Raw genomic sequence first — 16,167 nt, forward strand, 5'->3', positions numbered from 1 at the left:
GCTCTCAGTTATTACAAAATCATTAAGCACCCTGCTACAATTTGATTAACCTTGTGGCATTTTCAAACCTTAATGGCTTTTCATGTGTGAATGTAGATGCAAAATACTCATTCAGTTTGTTTGCTATCTGAGCAGGATCATCAACAGTCGAACCATCGATATCAAGTGGACCAATCAGATTCATCCCCTTCCTTTTAGAGTTTATATAAGTAAAGAAATCCTTGCTGTTTTTCTTAGCATCCTTTGCCAAAGATTTCTCATAATCTGCCTTCACCTGCCTAACCTCCTTTGTGACCTGATTACAGACTGGCTTATATCTGCCATAGGTTTCCGAGTCACTTGATAATTTATATGCATCCCATGCATTTTTCTTCTCTCATCACGAGTCTCATTAGTTCATTTGATAACCATTTAGGCCTAAACCTTGAACAATATTTCTTAACAGGTATGAAACTTTGAGTAGCTTCCACGATTAATTCCTTGAATGCTTCTCACTTAGAATTTACTGTTGGTAATGTCGTCAGTTGATCCCACTGTACAGAATTTAAAAACTGTCTGAGACCACTGTACTCAACTTTACAGAAGCAAAAACTTTCCTTTACCCCTGATGGTAATTATATCTTTAAGTAAATCCCACATCAGTACACTGTGATCACTGCCACCTAGTGGTTCCTTTATCTGCAAATTCTTAATACACGAATGATCACTGCTGATAACCAGATCAAGAGTATTACCCTCTCTGGTTGCCTCTTGAACATGCTGCTGCAGAAAACAATCATCCAATAAATCCGCAAAAGTCTTACTAGTGTAGTACTTTGTAGTACTTTCTCCTCCTGTAATATTAAAATGAGAGCTTTTGCAGAAAATAGGAAAGTTGTTAGGTGCCTTATCAACATAGATAATGATGAAATTTTGCTGTAGACCTTTTATTTTCCTTCATAATTTATTAAAGTTCACGCTTATTAGTTGATTGTTGCAAACAAGTGTATCAATCTGTTTGAAAACATTATTGAAGAAGGCCAAGATCTACATTTCATATGCATAAAAGGGAAAATAATATTTATGTGAAAGTTTAAAACAGAATTACACCAAACAGCAGTAGCCCTCGGTGTAGAAGTGTGAAATTGCCTCCATCGACTGTGAGTACCATAATGAAAAATGCAGATAAAATGAAACAATCAATGCAACATGCTACGATAGTAAGTGCAATGCAAATGAGTTGGTGCCTCCATAGCCAGGTGGGCAGGAGCAGCAGTGCGTAGCACACGCTTCTTGATTAGACCGGGGTTCGAGCCCATGACCACCAAATACAGAGGATGTGGATAGGTCAGAGAATGACCACTGCATATCCCCGGAGCAATATGGCCTTAGTTGCTAATGCTCCTATAAACCAAATAACAACAGCAAGTGAGTTATAGCAGAAGTAAACTTTTAGGAAAAATAGAGAAATTATTGTCATTGTGATTGGATGACTTAAATGAAAAAATATTCCGTTGACACAATTTGTTATTACTAATAAGGCAAAGTCAATTTTTGCATATCTTAAAAAAAAGAGGGTGATGATGAGACATTTTTAGGTAGCAAGGGATGGTTCATGTGATTTAAATCTCGAAGTAAATGATGCTGTGTGAAATTAAGTGGCAAGGCGTCAAGTGCAAACGGCAAGGCAGCTGCAGAGGGGGTTAATTATTTACCTGATGTCGTTTTTAATGTTTAAGAGACTGGGCTTTATTGAAAGAAATCACAAACCTTCATTGCCTGTGCAAAGCAGTCTGCACCAGGTTTCAAGGAGGCAAAAGATAGGCTAATGCTTCTGCTCGGTGCAAATGTCTCTTGCACTTTAAAATTTAAACCAATATTGGTATAATTCACAGACACCAGGGACAATGCCCCTGACCATCCTGCGAACCTTTCTGAAATCAGAACATCTCTGTATAACAAATACCAGCCATCAAACCCCACTTCAGTTATGCAACCAATTGACCAGGGTGTAATAGCAACTTTTGAAGCCTGTTACCTCTGCCAAACCTTCATGGAAATGACAAGAGTTTTGTACAGATCAGGCAAATCTATCAAGATTTATCGGCACTCATTTGACATTTTGAAGGGCATTAATAACATCAGTGCCGCTTGGGAGGAAGTGTCAGTGAACTGTTTGGAGTGTGGCACAAACTTCTCCCCCAATTTATGACTTCACAGGATTAGAGCCAGTGGAGAACATTGTTGAAGATGTTAGCAGGCTAGCACAAGAGATAGGATTGGACAAAGTCGCAACTGAAAATGTAACACAGTTGTTGGATAGCCATGGACAGCAGCTTTCCAATGAAGAGTTGTGAGAATTAGCTAAAGAACTAAGCCAACAGGAGGAGGAGGAGGAGAAAGGGGATAAAAAGATGAAGAGCCTCCTCTAAAATCTACAAGTACAAGCGATCTGCAGTACATCCTTTCAGCCATCGAGACCCTTACTGATGAGCTCTATGAGATCGACTACGACTGGGAGCAAAGTGTGAAAGTGAAAAGAAGTGTAATTGCATCCATTGGATCTTATTCTGAGATTCTTAAAGAAAGAAAGAGGAAATCTCGAAAGCCAAAATTGCACTCTTTCTTCAAAAAAAAAAGGAGAGATCCTCAACCAGGAACTTCATCAAAGAAGTGAAATCTCTGCATTATGCCACTGTCAAAAAATTTCAATGAAGGGGCCTTACAATGGTGCTTACAAAAACGTTCTGTTTGGGCTTGGAACATATCAAAGTAAATGTACAGAATTTATTTTTTTATTTAATTAAATTTAATTTGGTTATTTTATACAGTACCGTATTGCATTTAATTGATTTATATTCATAAAAATACTAATTTGATAGTACAAACCAGAGCTGATACTCAATACGTTCTAAGTTGATTTCAATATTTGTAAAAAAATAAGAGAAATTTACCTCAATGTGATACGTAGGCCACTTCCGTATGATACTCTCCAGAAATTAAAATGAATTAAACATTAACGCAAAATGATTACAGTAAAAAATAAATTGAAAAATCAGTTGAACACAATTAAAAAATAATTAAAAATGAGTTTAAAAAAGTTTAACGTAAATTTTTAAAAATGATTTTCCTTTCTGAAGCTGACAACGGTTTTTGGACCGTATGTCGTGATCACAGGAATGAAAATTACCGAGTATGTGTAAACATGAATTTTAAATAGAGATTATTAGTCTTCATGCACGCGCGTAAAAGACCAGAAATCGGAGATTAGATGTGGCAAACGTTCACGAAGTTCTCATGTAATTTAATTTCAACGGTTTCTGCAATTAATTATCTTGTATGATGCGTTGGACACTAAGTATTTTGGCCTTGTTGAATAAAAATGTAAGTTTTTCATTGATGGCATAAAAGGCTAATTCTGACGCTGCTGAACGAGAATCACAAACTGAGGACGCATGCCATTTAACCCAAAAATTCAGGGGGAATCACATAGATCCTTGGTAAGACGAGTCACAATCACTGCAAGAAATGTTGTATACCAGGTCATTTATTTGTGTTGCAAAAGAGGAAAGAACTGAACGGTTGTTCAGTATAGCATGTAATTTCCATATTGGTCTGGCCACAATCTTAAATTCAGTATCTTTGAAGAATATGTTAAGCTGTTTGTGCCACTGTTCAACGTATGGGACAGAAATAAAGTATTTTTTTATGCTACTATTGTTGGTTGTTGTAGTTTTTTGTATCCTATCCTTAGCTTATACCCTAATTCAGTTTATAGTAGCAAGGGGGTAACCCATGTTTAAGAATCTCTGATTAATATCTGTATTTTTTGAGTCTAAAGCAGATTCAGTCATTGAATATTTATAGGCATTGAGAAATTGATTAAAAATAATAGTCCTTTTGTAGGTGAACGGGTTATAGCTTTTATAATGCAGAAGCATTCCGGTGTTTGTTGGTTTATGATAGATGTTAAATTGGATTTTATTCAAGTCCGAGTAAGCATGAAATTTAGAAAATTTAATGACTTAGTACCTATATTTTCCCTTTCCAATGTAAAATTGAGTCTGGGATGAATATTATTAAACGAATGTCTTGGATAGTGCTACTATCAGTAATAACAAGAACATCATCTAAATACCTCCCATAGTATGTGATATGGAGTAGTAAAGGTGTCAAATGTATACGATCAGTCGTTCAGAGATAGACTTCCAATGTTAAGCCACTTAGACTCAATCCCATTGCCAAATCAAAAATTTGTTTGTATACTTGGTCTTGAAGGGTGATATAGTTGGCTTCAACTAAGAGTTTAATTAAGTGAAAAATTTCTTTAATAGGAAGCTTTGTATAATTAATTGGTATAGAGTTATTATTTAACATATTCCAAAGAATATCTAATGTCAATTCAATGTTTACATTTGTATATACTGAAGTAGCATCCAGTGAGAATAAATTATCATTATCACCAAATCTATAGTACTTAAGGTTATTAAATAATGTATCATAGTTTTTTTATCCCATATTGTATTGCCTTTCTGAACGGTTTTATAATACTACATACATATGTGCCTAAGGAGAAAAATGGCAAGTTTCTGTAAGAAACAATGGGCCGAATAGAAAACTGGTCTTGTGCAATTTTACCTGACCAAAAAGTGCAGGAATATTGTATATTCTGGCCTTCAATTCCTTTAACTGAGACATAGTAATGTAGTCATTTTTTTGATACGTGGTGAATGTTTTTTTGTGCTGATTGACCAAATTGATAAAAAGTGCCGGGCTACTTGAAGATAAGTGGAAGTATATGATATAATTGAATCTAACTTATTTATATAATCAGTTTTACAACTGTATCTCCTTTATCTGTTCTCTGAATAATAATGCCTTTATTTATCCAAAGTTCATGTAAAGCTGAACTTTCATGTCTGTTCAACTTAAGAAGTCTCGTTTCTTTGTTGTTATTCACCACTTGGTTAACTTGTTGAATAAATAAATCTTTTTGTGGAACATCACAAAGTCCAAATTCAATATCTATTACGAACTGTTTTTTAGGTAGCTTGCAAGGTGGTAAATTATAATTTAATCCTTTGGATAAAAGTGAAATCTGGTCTTGAGATAGTTTATACGAAGAAAATGTGCAACATTCCTACACATCAACAGGTGACAAATCTTTCCTCATATATGCTATCACAGGACCAGATTTCACTTTTATCCAAAGGATTAAATTATAATTTACCTCTCTAGCTCTTTAATATCCTTGATGGAATATGCAATGTTTCAAGAGCCTGGAATGATGTGACAACAATTTGTATGATAAGAATTTGGAAAAATCTAAAAGATCATATCAGTTTTTACAGTACAATAACATGCGTTTTTTTCTTCCTTTTACTTTTAATCGTATTTAAAATTTATATGTCGTTATTTATTTATGTTTTTTTGTTTTTAGATCTGGACATGGTGGCCTAATTAATTAGGTCACTGAGATGTAAAATTTTTAGATATTACCTGGTCTTGGCGCATTATAGCCTTAGTTGCTAATGTGCCAATAAAATTCAAACCAAACCAATTCTTTCTTTTATGTTTTCTTTTCTTGTGTGCCACTCCGGCTACTTCGCCGCTGTCCCCAGATAAAGTTTTTTAATTGTATGGTATATAATAAGTAGCGAGCACAAAGTAGCAGTAGTACTGTGGCTCACGGGAGAACCGAAAGGGGGCGATTCTCCAAATGAACCGATTAACCAAAGGGGGCACATCACAGCCTACAAAAATGCGCGAAATGTGAAATGTTTCATGACCTATCTAGAACAGGACATTATCTAGCCAAGGAAGATGTCTTTGTGTGTGCTACCTGACCAAAGCACTCAAGGAAGCTACAAAAGTGAATTGGCACTACCAAACAGCTAATGATATACTTTAAAATGATTTCACAAAATCAGTGATACATTGAAAAGTCAATGCCTGATTTTTTTTAATAACTGGCATACTATAAAATACGTGCTGATAATGACGAGTTACTTACATTATCATGAGCAACTATGCATCATTTACTGCATGATTATTAAATTGTACCTTTGTACTGTATATATATCTTTTGTTTAGAGTCATCTTAAAAAAATATGCTGTGTGTGGCACACTACATAGCAAATCACTATTTAAAATACGTGATGCAGAGTGAATAAATGTTTTACACATTCTAAAATATATCTTGCTTGTCAGTTCACTTCAAAGTTTTGATGTAATAGCAAAGTATGCAATTTCAAAATGACATATATAATAAGGTCTAGCAATGTAAAAATTTTCAGTAGCCAATATTATGTAATTGAACCAAATGTTTAAAGAACGAAAACAGTATTTTCAGAATAATGAACAAAAGGGCACCTGTGAGGTGATCTCATTGAGGTGTTTAATGCTTTGAATGGATTGAGCAAGTTCAAGTCTGATGGGATTCTTCCTCTTGGTAAGACCACACATGTGAGAGGGCACAAATTCAAATTGAGGAAGGATGATTGCAGAATAGATGTGTGTGGAAGTTTGCCTTTAGCCAGTGGATGGTTGATTGCTGGAACAAACTTCCATCTGTTATTGTGGAAGTTGATAGCCGAAATAAATTCAACGAAGAACTGGACAAGCTATTGGAGGGAATGAATAGGTGAAATGAGAGGTGTTCTTTTTTTTTTTTTGTCTGATGCTGTATAAGCTTGCTTCCTTGCATAATTTTCCACTGCTAATGCTAAAATAAATAACTTTAATGTGATTTATTGCATTGGACATGTAATTGATTTTTGAATGGCACATTATTATTATTAATAATATGTATAAACATTTTTTAAATGCTTTTTTGGCAGTTTCATTACAAAAGGTAGATCAGTATTAAAAAAATTTACAAATTCTGATTTCTAAAAGATGGCAAGCATGAATTTGAATAAATTTATAGTAGACTTAATTTACAGAATAAGAGGTTCATCAGAAGTAAAATGAACATCTTTTATGAGAGCTTTTGAAGTAGATTATTGTTATTACTTCAACTGTAAAATCTGAACTTTGAATTCTTTTATTTGCTTAGCAGATGCTGGGAACAAAGATCAAGAGGAGTTCGAAGAAAATGGATTATCTACTCAACATCTATACGTTCATGATGAATTAATCCATTTATGTTTAGAACCACTGAGGTAAATTAGACAATATAAAAGTTAAAATTCATTGTACTACAGTGACTACTGAATAATAATTAGGTATTGACCACCCTTCAATCTTCTTTAAATATGCTTTATTACCATACTGGATATTTATTTCATCTATATGTGTATTCGAAATAATCACTTTATATAATTAAGCACAGATATTAATAAATGATAAATTTTTTAATTTATTTTTTTGTAATGAACAAGTTAACGGAAATATGAACAAATTATTTGTTCAGTTTGGCTGTCATCACACCTTATTATATAAATGGCAATTTTATGAACCATAGGTGATGAACAAACCAATCAAATTTTAGACAACAACGATATTCTTTGTGGTGGATTGCCCACACATATCCACCTCTATCAGGCACTGATACCACAATTAAATTTTAAAAAAATAAAAAATTTTTTCTTTGTACTCCAGAATGACCATATGGTCATTGGAGTTCACAAGATCAAAGAATACAAGGAACAGCACTGTATTTAGCAGTCATGGGCTTGAACCCCCCAGTCACTCATAGCTCTTGTACTTATGTACCCTCGCACCTGACCACTCAGTTACGGCAGCGATTACATATACAGGTAGTTCCCAACTTTATGAGTTAATTCGTTCCTAGTGCACACCCATAAATCGGGAATTTATTTCCCATAGACAATGTTAAAAATATGGATTATGTTATCAATAATGAAATTAGTTAGCTAATTAGTTTGTTTAAACAATGATTGATTTATCCAATGAAAACAGCTTGTAAAATTAAGAAAATTATAATAATAAAGAAATTATTTATGACTTACAAATGTTAAAGAATATTTATTCTTCATCATCATCATCTGCTAAATGCACGCTCATTGATCACTCATTATTGGCTCTCGGCACTCATTGGTTTGTTCTACAAGGAGTCATCTTCTTCAAAAATGCTTCAAGAGGCATTTGTTTCCAGGATAATCTTCTCTTTTCTTTATAAATTTCAATAGCATGCAAAAGCATTTTTTAATGGAACACACAAATTGCAACTAACACGATTTGCGTGGCTTGAAGCTTTTTTTTAAGCTTCAAGTTTATGAAGCTTAAAAAAAAGGAATAAAGAGAAGATTCTGAAAATTTATTTATGTTTTTTATACAATTGAAGATTTCAGTAAAGGGGAAACACATTTTACCATAACATAAAAAACCACACAATTCCAGCTATCAGTATTTTGGCAAATGCAATAAGATCGAGTTTACTACCAGTTTATAATTGCTTGCAGTAACAGAAAAGCCCAATAAATTGGAAAGTGCAAATTGTTTTTATTGTTTTATGGTCGTGACCTCCAGAAATGTGCTTTAGAAAAATATCACAAAGCCATTCAAAATTTGTTCTTATAACGGAACATATGATAATGTTGAAAGTGTAGTGCATTAATGATGAATCAGTAACTAATACAATTTACACTATAAAAACTACCCTTTAGAGAGTTATATAGCGAAAATTTCAACTTCCCAGGTCGTGGAACGAATTACCAAAAAATAATGTGTTATTGGGTTCACATTACGATATTTTCTCTATACGATGGTGTCTCTGGAACGGATTAATATCGAAAAGTGGGGCACTGTATTGTATAGCTACACGTGTGGTTTGAAATGTAGTATTTATGAATGTTTAATATTCATTTTTTGCAATTAATGTTCATATTTTCAATTTTGTTAATACTTGAAAAAAAAAAACTAACTTGTAAACCTGGGAACTTGTAAAGCAGGAACTGCCTGTATTTATTATTTTTTTTTTTTTTTGGCATTCTCCCTATGGTCATGTGGCATGCCTTTGCTGACACTCTCCACAGTGACAATCAAGCTACAGTACTTCTCATCACAATCAAGCTACAATAAAAAACTTCCAATTTCCATACCAGAAATACAAAAAAAAAAAAAAAAAAAAGAATAGAAGCTTGAGAAAGCAGATTATGAAATATACTAAACTATGGCAACACATGATTTGTAGACACCTCAGCAGTCTCCATACCAGATGAGGCAGTCAGGTATTGTTACTAAGAAATTACTGTGTTGCTATTACGTTATATTTGAAACATCTATGAAACTACTAATTCATCCTAAAACCTGATGGAACAAGAATTGCCTTATAGCCAAAAAGGGAAAAAAAATAAAATAAATAAGACTTCCACTGTAATCCAGCCACTGCCAAAATCATTGAATAGAAATATAGAGATGGAGATATTGAGAAGAAGGGTCAGTCATATAGGGAGATATAGTAAAAAAGCCTATTATGGGTTGTCTCAGAAATTAATCATACCATGACTTCATATCAAATGAAAATAATTGGTAAATGTAATGAAAACCCTCTCCTAATTATAAATTGGCAGGTCAGAGCATTGCAAATGTTCATTGTTAAGACTTATGAGGGAATGAGCAATATCATATCCTCAAAATTTTCAGAAATATAAGCCAGAAAAAGAAAACCACAAGGTAATTTTTGTATAGAATTGGGATGATTGGTATTACCAACCAACCGTACACAGTACATAAATTAGTGCTATCAGTATTTGAACACCGACTTCAGACAGAAAATGTTCATTACCCAATGATTAAGTGAACAAGTGAAACTTTCTAGCAACTCCTCCTTTTCCTCCTCCATAGCAGTAGAATCTCTACATAAAACTGCTTCCCAAATCATTGGCACCACACTACAGTTGCTGCTTTTTTGAAACTTGTTACAGACCTATTTTCTGAACCACAGCAAGATTTTGAAGAAAATGGTTAACCACAGACATATGTGGTATCTAGAAAATTACAGCTTCCCCTACACAGCCGAGATTTATGTTGGGATCATAGAGGATTCACATTAGATACTTTTGTAAATTAGAAAACAGTCAGAAATTCTTTTCTTCAATTGGAATATCTTGTTTTGATTAGCAAGCTTGTGACACCATGTAGACATATAATAATTCTTAATGAACTGCACCACCACATACCATGAGGAGACTTGCCAATGGGGTCGTTCAAATGAGCAGGGATTGCTCATTTAGAGCAGCAAAATTTACTTTCGCAATAATGAAACTTTTGACAGTAATAAACTTTTGTTATTAAAATCACAGTGGATTACAATAAAAGAGTAAATAATGAAAATATTCTTATTCTGATATTAAAAGTGCCTGAAAGGCTTTACACAGTCTTAGAATTGATGACAGTTGAGTGGTCCATATGCCTCACTTCCTTTTCACAAACACACAGGTATTGAATTGGATTGAGGTCAGCCAAATTTGGAGGCCAATCAAGATCAATGATATCTTCACTGTGTTTGCCGAACCACTCATGTACAGGGTGGGCCCAATGACCCCCAAAAAAATTCAACATGCCAGGGTGCACACAATCTCCTAAGAGCTGTCAGTAGACCTGACCAGTAAAACGGTCCATACACACCAGGTGTCTTAGTTTTTGCTGGAAAAACATGTCCCATATTAAGCAACCTCCTCCACCACCACTACCTGCCTGGATAGTTGGCACCATGCACAATGAGTCAACAACACAAGTCCATGGACTTGTGTTGTTGTTGTTGACTCATCAACACACACACACACACACAAAAGCATCCTTTGGCATGTTGCACCAGTATTTGGACTCATCTGACCAGCACACTTGTTTCTAGCCCTCAGGTGTCCAAGCAATGTGTTGTTGGCACCACAGCATTCTCTGTCGATGACAATCAGCAGCGAGGAGAGGGTGTCTCTTGGGTCGTCTACTGCAGAACCCCATATGTCTGAGTGTGCAGCATATCCTCATTTAGGATATTGTTTTTGCATTCTCCATATTGTATCGCAATGTCAACTGCCGCACAGTGACATGCTGTTGAGCCCATACAACATATGGGCTCAACAGCAGGTCACTGTACTGCACCCTTTGTTCGCCACAAACATCCACCTTGCATAATCCTTTACAGTTCTGTTGGCAGGAGTCATTATTTGTACACCTTACCCACAGTAGGCTGTGAGCAACCAACAAGACATGTCATTTCCAATATGGAAGCACCAAACACCATAAGCTCCCACAATTATGCCCTTTGAAACTCCATGATATTTTTACTACATCCCATAACTGCTACTTTATCACTTTGACTTGCACGACCAGATGCAAATTACCATTCCAGTGTAAAAAGCTGTTTGGTTTTTTATACTGCAAGCTCTGTGGCATAGTCCATTAAGGATGGGGTGGTCATTATTCAGATCACTGAGTGTATATATACATGCATTCATTCTCAACATACATAATACTTTCATTGTGTGGACTGTGGGTGTGTTTTTAATGTTTTTGAAAACAGTTTCAAACCACTTTTCTTGTACTGCAAGAAAAGTGGTTTGAAAAGTGGCTTGTACTGCAAGAAAAGTGGTTTTCTCTGTTTCCAAGTAATGTTAGACATGTTTGCAAAAGATGGCAACAGAAAGTAGCATGGAAATCAGAAAAGAAATTTTTTGCTATTGTCAGTCATTTTTTGCCCATTGCAGTTTGGGGTTACTGAAATAAAAAAAATTCTGAAATTCAGATCCAGAAGTAGACAAAATTTAATCAATATAAATAGATATAAATGATATTACTCCATCAAAAAGAGAAGCAATGGTGAGTTTTTTTTTTTTTTTTTTCATGATTTAAAATTTTTGACAGTAATTTCAATCTAACATTGAGCAGTGATGTCAAAATAAATACAAATTTTCAAAATTCCGTAAGAAAACTTGTATCAACATGTACAGAGAAGTTCCTGAAAACTCACACAAGTTCCCCAGAATTACTCCTGAAATGCTTTTAATAATACTCAAACTGGGCAGTTATAAGTTTATTTGATAATTGTCATTTATTCCTTTTTCCTGAGAATGGATAAGGCATCAGTAAATTGCGGACCATCTCTTCTGAAAATCAGCAGATGGCCATTAATTTTCAAGTGAGAGATTATCAAGAGCCATTTTGATACACCTGGCTAATAACATACCACTGGCCAACAAAAAAAAAACTAGTACTTCCCGATCAAGTTGCAGATTCTAAACGAAACCACTATGTTGATTCCAGAAATTCTGAAATTATATCTCTATCTCATCTCCATTGAAAGATAAATGGAAATTTTAGTAACTTAATGAATGAACAATTTTGAATATCTTACAATAATACACATGATATCTTAAAAATGAGTCTTATTTATTTTAAATACTTTTATCAAACTACATACATTCCACTACCTTAGAAATGTTTACTGCTCAGGGTTTTTCTTATAGTGCATTTTGCTTTCCCTCTTAAGAAACCAGCAGTAATCTCCCATCATGGCAGAATCTCAGCAACCTTGGTACCCGATGTAAGCATTCCCCTTGCTTCTCACTTACATCTCCCAAATTGGAGGTTAAAATCTGAGATGGGAATGATGAAAATGAATTTTCAAATTTTGTAGCAGTGCAGTAAACTTGACATGAAAGATTCATAATTATTTTCTTTCCTTCTGAGAAATCCACATGCAACTGCTTTAAACAGTTGCTACTGCTATTTCAATTTTCCTCTGCAACAGTATCCTGTAGCTTTGTTTCAAATACATCTTTGAGGCACTTCTTTATTTCAGTGAAAATATCTAATTTAAATTTTGCTTCTGTTAAAATGGGAAATGCTTCCTTTAGGTTGCAGAATCCACTTCCTTCTTTATCCAGAGCCTTAACAAAATTCTTCATTAATCCAAAATTCCTTCCATTTTCCCACTGCTCTACAATGTTTTCCTGTTGTCTTACATGAATATTTTCTATGTTCCACAAACAGAAAATAATAATGGCATTTTGTGAAACCTCCCTATAGACAGTGAGTAATCCAGTTATCTTTACTGATATCCAGTTATCAGTAAATTGTGTTCAGTGCCCAGTTCATTCAGACCCCTAAAATCTTTACAGAAACATACTACTGTCTTCCCTAATGAGGTTTTTGAAAATGCTTTGTGATGTTTTTAACATACTGTAATTTTAGTTCCTACTTCAAATAATTTTCACTGTTATAATCTGGAACCAAGGGGGTTCTTGCTTTTTTAGCTAAATTTAAATCACAAATTAATTCGTTCTACTCTTTTTGTTTAATTAAGTGTAATGCATTATAATTTACTGGTTAGCAGTCCAAATCTGTTGAAGTAGATGTTCTAATGAAGTCTGCATCACAAAAATCCTCTCTGTATTTATCACTGCTTTTATCCTGTGATTTTGAGGGATCTGGTATCAGCAGGCCTTCATTATATGGAACAGGCCTTATTGAAGATGATATATTATGATGTTTGATGCTTTGGTTGCCCTCTCCAGACATCCCTGGTTTTTTTTATCATGCAGGAATAGCAGTCATCAATGTGATTGCATGGTTGTCACTACAAATTTCATCTGGGATAGGCATGGTTTTGGAAAATACAAAATCATGGATTGCCAAATCGATTTAGAAATAAAGATAACCAAGTTGAAAATGGATGCTTTGTTTGTTTGGTTTGTCTTTTAAAAAATGCATTTTCTTCTAATATATGAATAGAACCATGTGCCCAGAAACCCGGACCCCTAGTATATAGATTGGTTTTGGCCCTCTCTTTTTCTTTTTGTTATAGGTGTATTATAACCATTTAGGAAACATTTTAAGTTCCCCCCCCCCCCCGATGTTGAAGCCCAGGGGTGTTGCACATCCAGTGCACCCCTTCCATTTGCATTGCCCTCCATACAATAAATGCATGTGAAAATTTTCATTTGAATTAAATGCAAATGAAAGCCAGCCCCAGATTCTACAAAATGTATTCATCTTTATTTCAGTCTCTGGAGGTTTTTAAAAATTTTCCAAAATGTCACTTCACAGATAGCCCATGAAATTGCCCAAAATTACCAATTTCAAGTTAGATGCATTTCTTCTAACAGTTAATTATAGTAAATTATAATTATGACTTTCTATTGTAAATTTGTATGTAATCTGTATAAATATTTAATCAGATCAGCGAACTTTTTGTTGTATGGATTTGTATGTGATGCACTGTAATAAATTCATTTATTCATTTTGAGAAATTAAATTTAAAAAAATAAAATTCCCCCCCCCCCTGTAAGTTATGTAATTTGTAGCATTTTAAGAGTATGATAATCCATTAATGCATCATTTGGTTGGCCCACAATTTATGTATACTGGAGGAGGAGTTACCAAGTGTGTTTATATTTTCATTCGGGCACAATTTTCTAACTGGGAATGTGGGTTAGTGATTCTGGCTTCTTTTATTTGTATCTTTCTTGCAGCACATATAAACAGATTTTTATATACATGCTACAGCTGTATGAAGCAAGTATAAATTTTTATATACTTGCTACAGCTGTACAGGAATGCCCCGAATTATGTAATACTCTACTTATGGAAATCCGACTTTATGTAAGTTTTTGCCAGCAAACTTTAAAAAACCATGGAAATGTATTCTGTTAATGTGAACCCAATAACGTATTGTTTGGGTTTTTTTTTTTTTTTTTTTTTTTTTGTAATTCGTTCCAAGTCCTTGGAAGTTGAAAATTTCGCTATATTACTAAGCTATTTATTTCTCTAAAAGGTCATATTTATAATGGAAATTGCACTACCCTTTCATCATTATCATATGTTCCCATTATAAGAATCAATTTTGAATGCCTTTGTGATATTTTTCCAAAGCACGTTTCTGGAGGTCACAACCATAAAACAAAAACAATTTGCACTTTCTGGTTTATCGGGCTTTTCTGTTAGTGCATCTAATTATAAACGGGTAGTAAACTTGATCTTATTTATTTTATTATATATATATAAATCATGAATTTGCTAATGCTTCTGATGTACACTGCTTACATTAACTAACTTATTTGATACAGGAGTTAGTTTTTTTTTTTTTTTTTTTGTATGTGATGAGAAAGCCAGTTAAAAGCAGTCATCCACTGAGATTTCACATAGGTGAAATGTATGACACATTATACAATTAGCAACTAACTGTAGTAATGAAATACTGCTAATGCCAAAAATACTGATGTAACTAAAAACTTTAGCCATAAAAATTCATAGTTTTAAATTTGTAACTACAGTTAAAATGTAGTAAAATGGATCCTAGATTAATTGTGTAAAATCTACAGACTCATTGAAAAACTTGATTAGGTATTTTGAAATTAAAAGATCTGATAGATATTTCAAAGAGAGTATTTCAACAGCATTTCATTATTAAACGATTTAGATTTAGAAACTTTGTTTCCCACAACATCCATTTTAAGTACATCACACATTAAAAAACAAAACAAATTATGAATCATGAGGCAAAATTATCGTAGATCAAAAGTTAAAATAATAAAGTAGAATTTTATTTTCAGCTTTTAGATACTGCAATAAATTCATTCCAAACTGAAATGTTAATAAAGCTAGAATCTTATTTTAATAATTTAATTTAAAAATTTTTCAATGGTTGGCGAAGACCTTAAATCGCATTTCAATAATTTGCATACAAAATTAATACATCTTTGAAAGAAAGTGATATAAATGGCAACAAAATTGTTGATGAGTTAAAATCATTAAAAATAATTGTGAATATTTGGTACTGTTTCTATTTCAACCAATTGAAAAATTTATAGTTCAGCTTTTTAAAGCAAATTAAGCCTTTGCTATAAATTAATTAATCAACCAGAGACAACTTTTTCAAAATTAAAAATCATTAAGCATTGTTTAAGATTTACAATGCTTAAGGAATGGCTTAGTGATTTTGCAATATTAGCAGAAGAAAGAGATATTTCAGAAAGCATTACTATGAATGGCATAATGAATTTGCAGTAACTAAAGCAAGAAAATTTAACATGATTTTAATTTCCAGATAGCATATTGTATGTTATCTGGAAATTAAAAAAAGATTATTATTTATTATATTGTTTATTATTTAAGTGAACAGATATAGTTCAAAGGCTTCTAGTTTTTGAATCTCATTGGTATAAAAACCACTTTAAAAACAACCCACCTCTTTTTTCTGCATATTTAAACTTTTTGTTTAAA

The 16,167-nt window shown here is 33.4% G+C and overlaps 1 protein-coding gene across 7 annotated transcripts in view; it reads left to right on the forward strand.

Annotated features, from left to right (window-relative positions):
• Positions 1 to 16,167, forward strand: part of LOC150085668 (polycomb group RING finger protein 1-like) — a 276,634-nt gene that overhangs the window by 102,326 nt on the left and 158,141 nt on the right. For 5 of the 7 annotated variants that reach the window (XR_016546933.1, XM_090373434.1, XM_090373435.1 and 2 more), the window contains one exon: positions 7,037 to 7,142. Coding sequence is in view for 6 of the 7 variants with exons in the window: in XM_090373434.1 (XP_090229560.1) it covers positions 7,037 to 7,142 (106 nt within the window). In the remaining variant the exon portion in view is untranslated. The remainder of the gene's footprint in view (positions 1 to 7,036; positions 7,143 to 16,167) is intronic. The other 2 variants (XM_090373433.1, XM_090373437.1) reach the window with 1 other exon arrangement.

This window comes from Mastigoproctus giganteus, chromosome 5 (genome assembly GCF_048544385.1).
Source record: "Mastigoproctus giganteus isolate SK-2022 chromosome 5, ASM4854438v1, whole genome shotgun sequence".
Lineage (NCBI taxonomy): Eukaryota > Metazoa > Arthropoda > Arachnida > Uropygi > Thelyphonidae > Mastigoproctus > Mastigoproctus giganteus.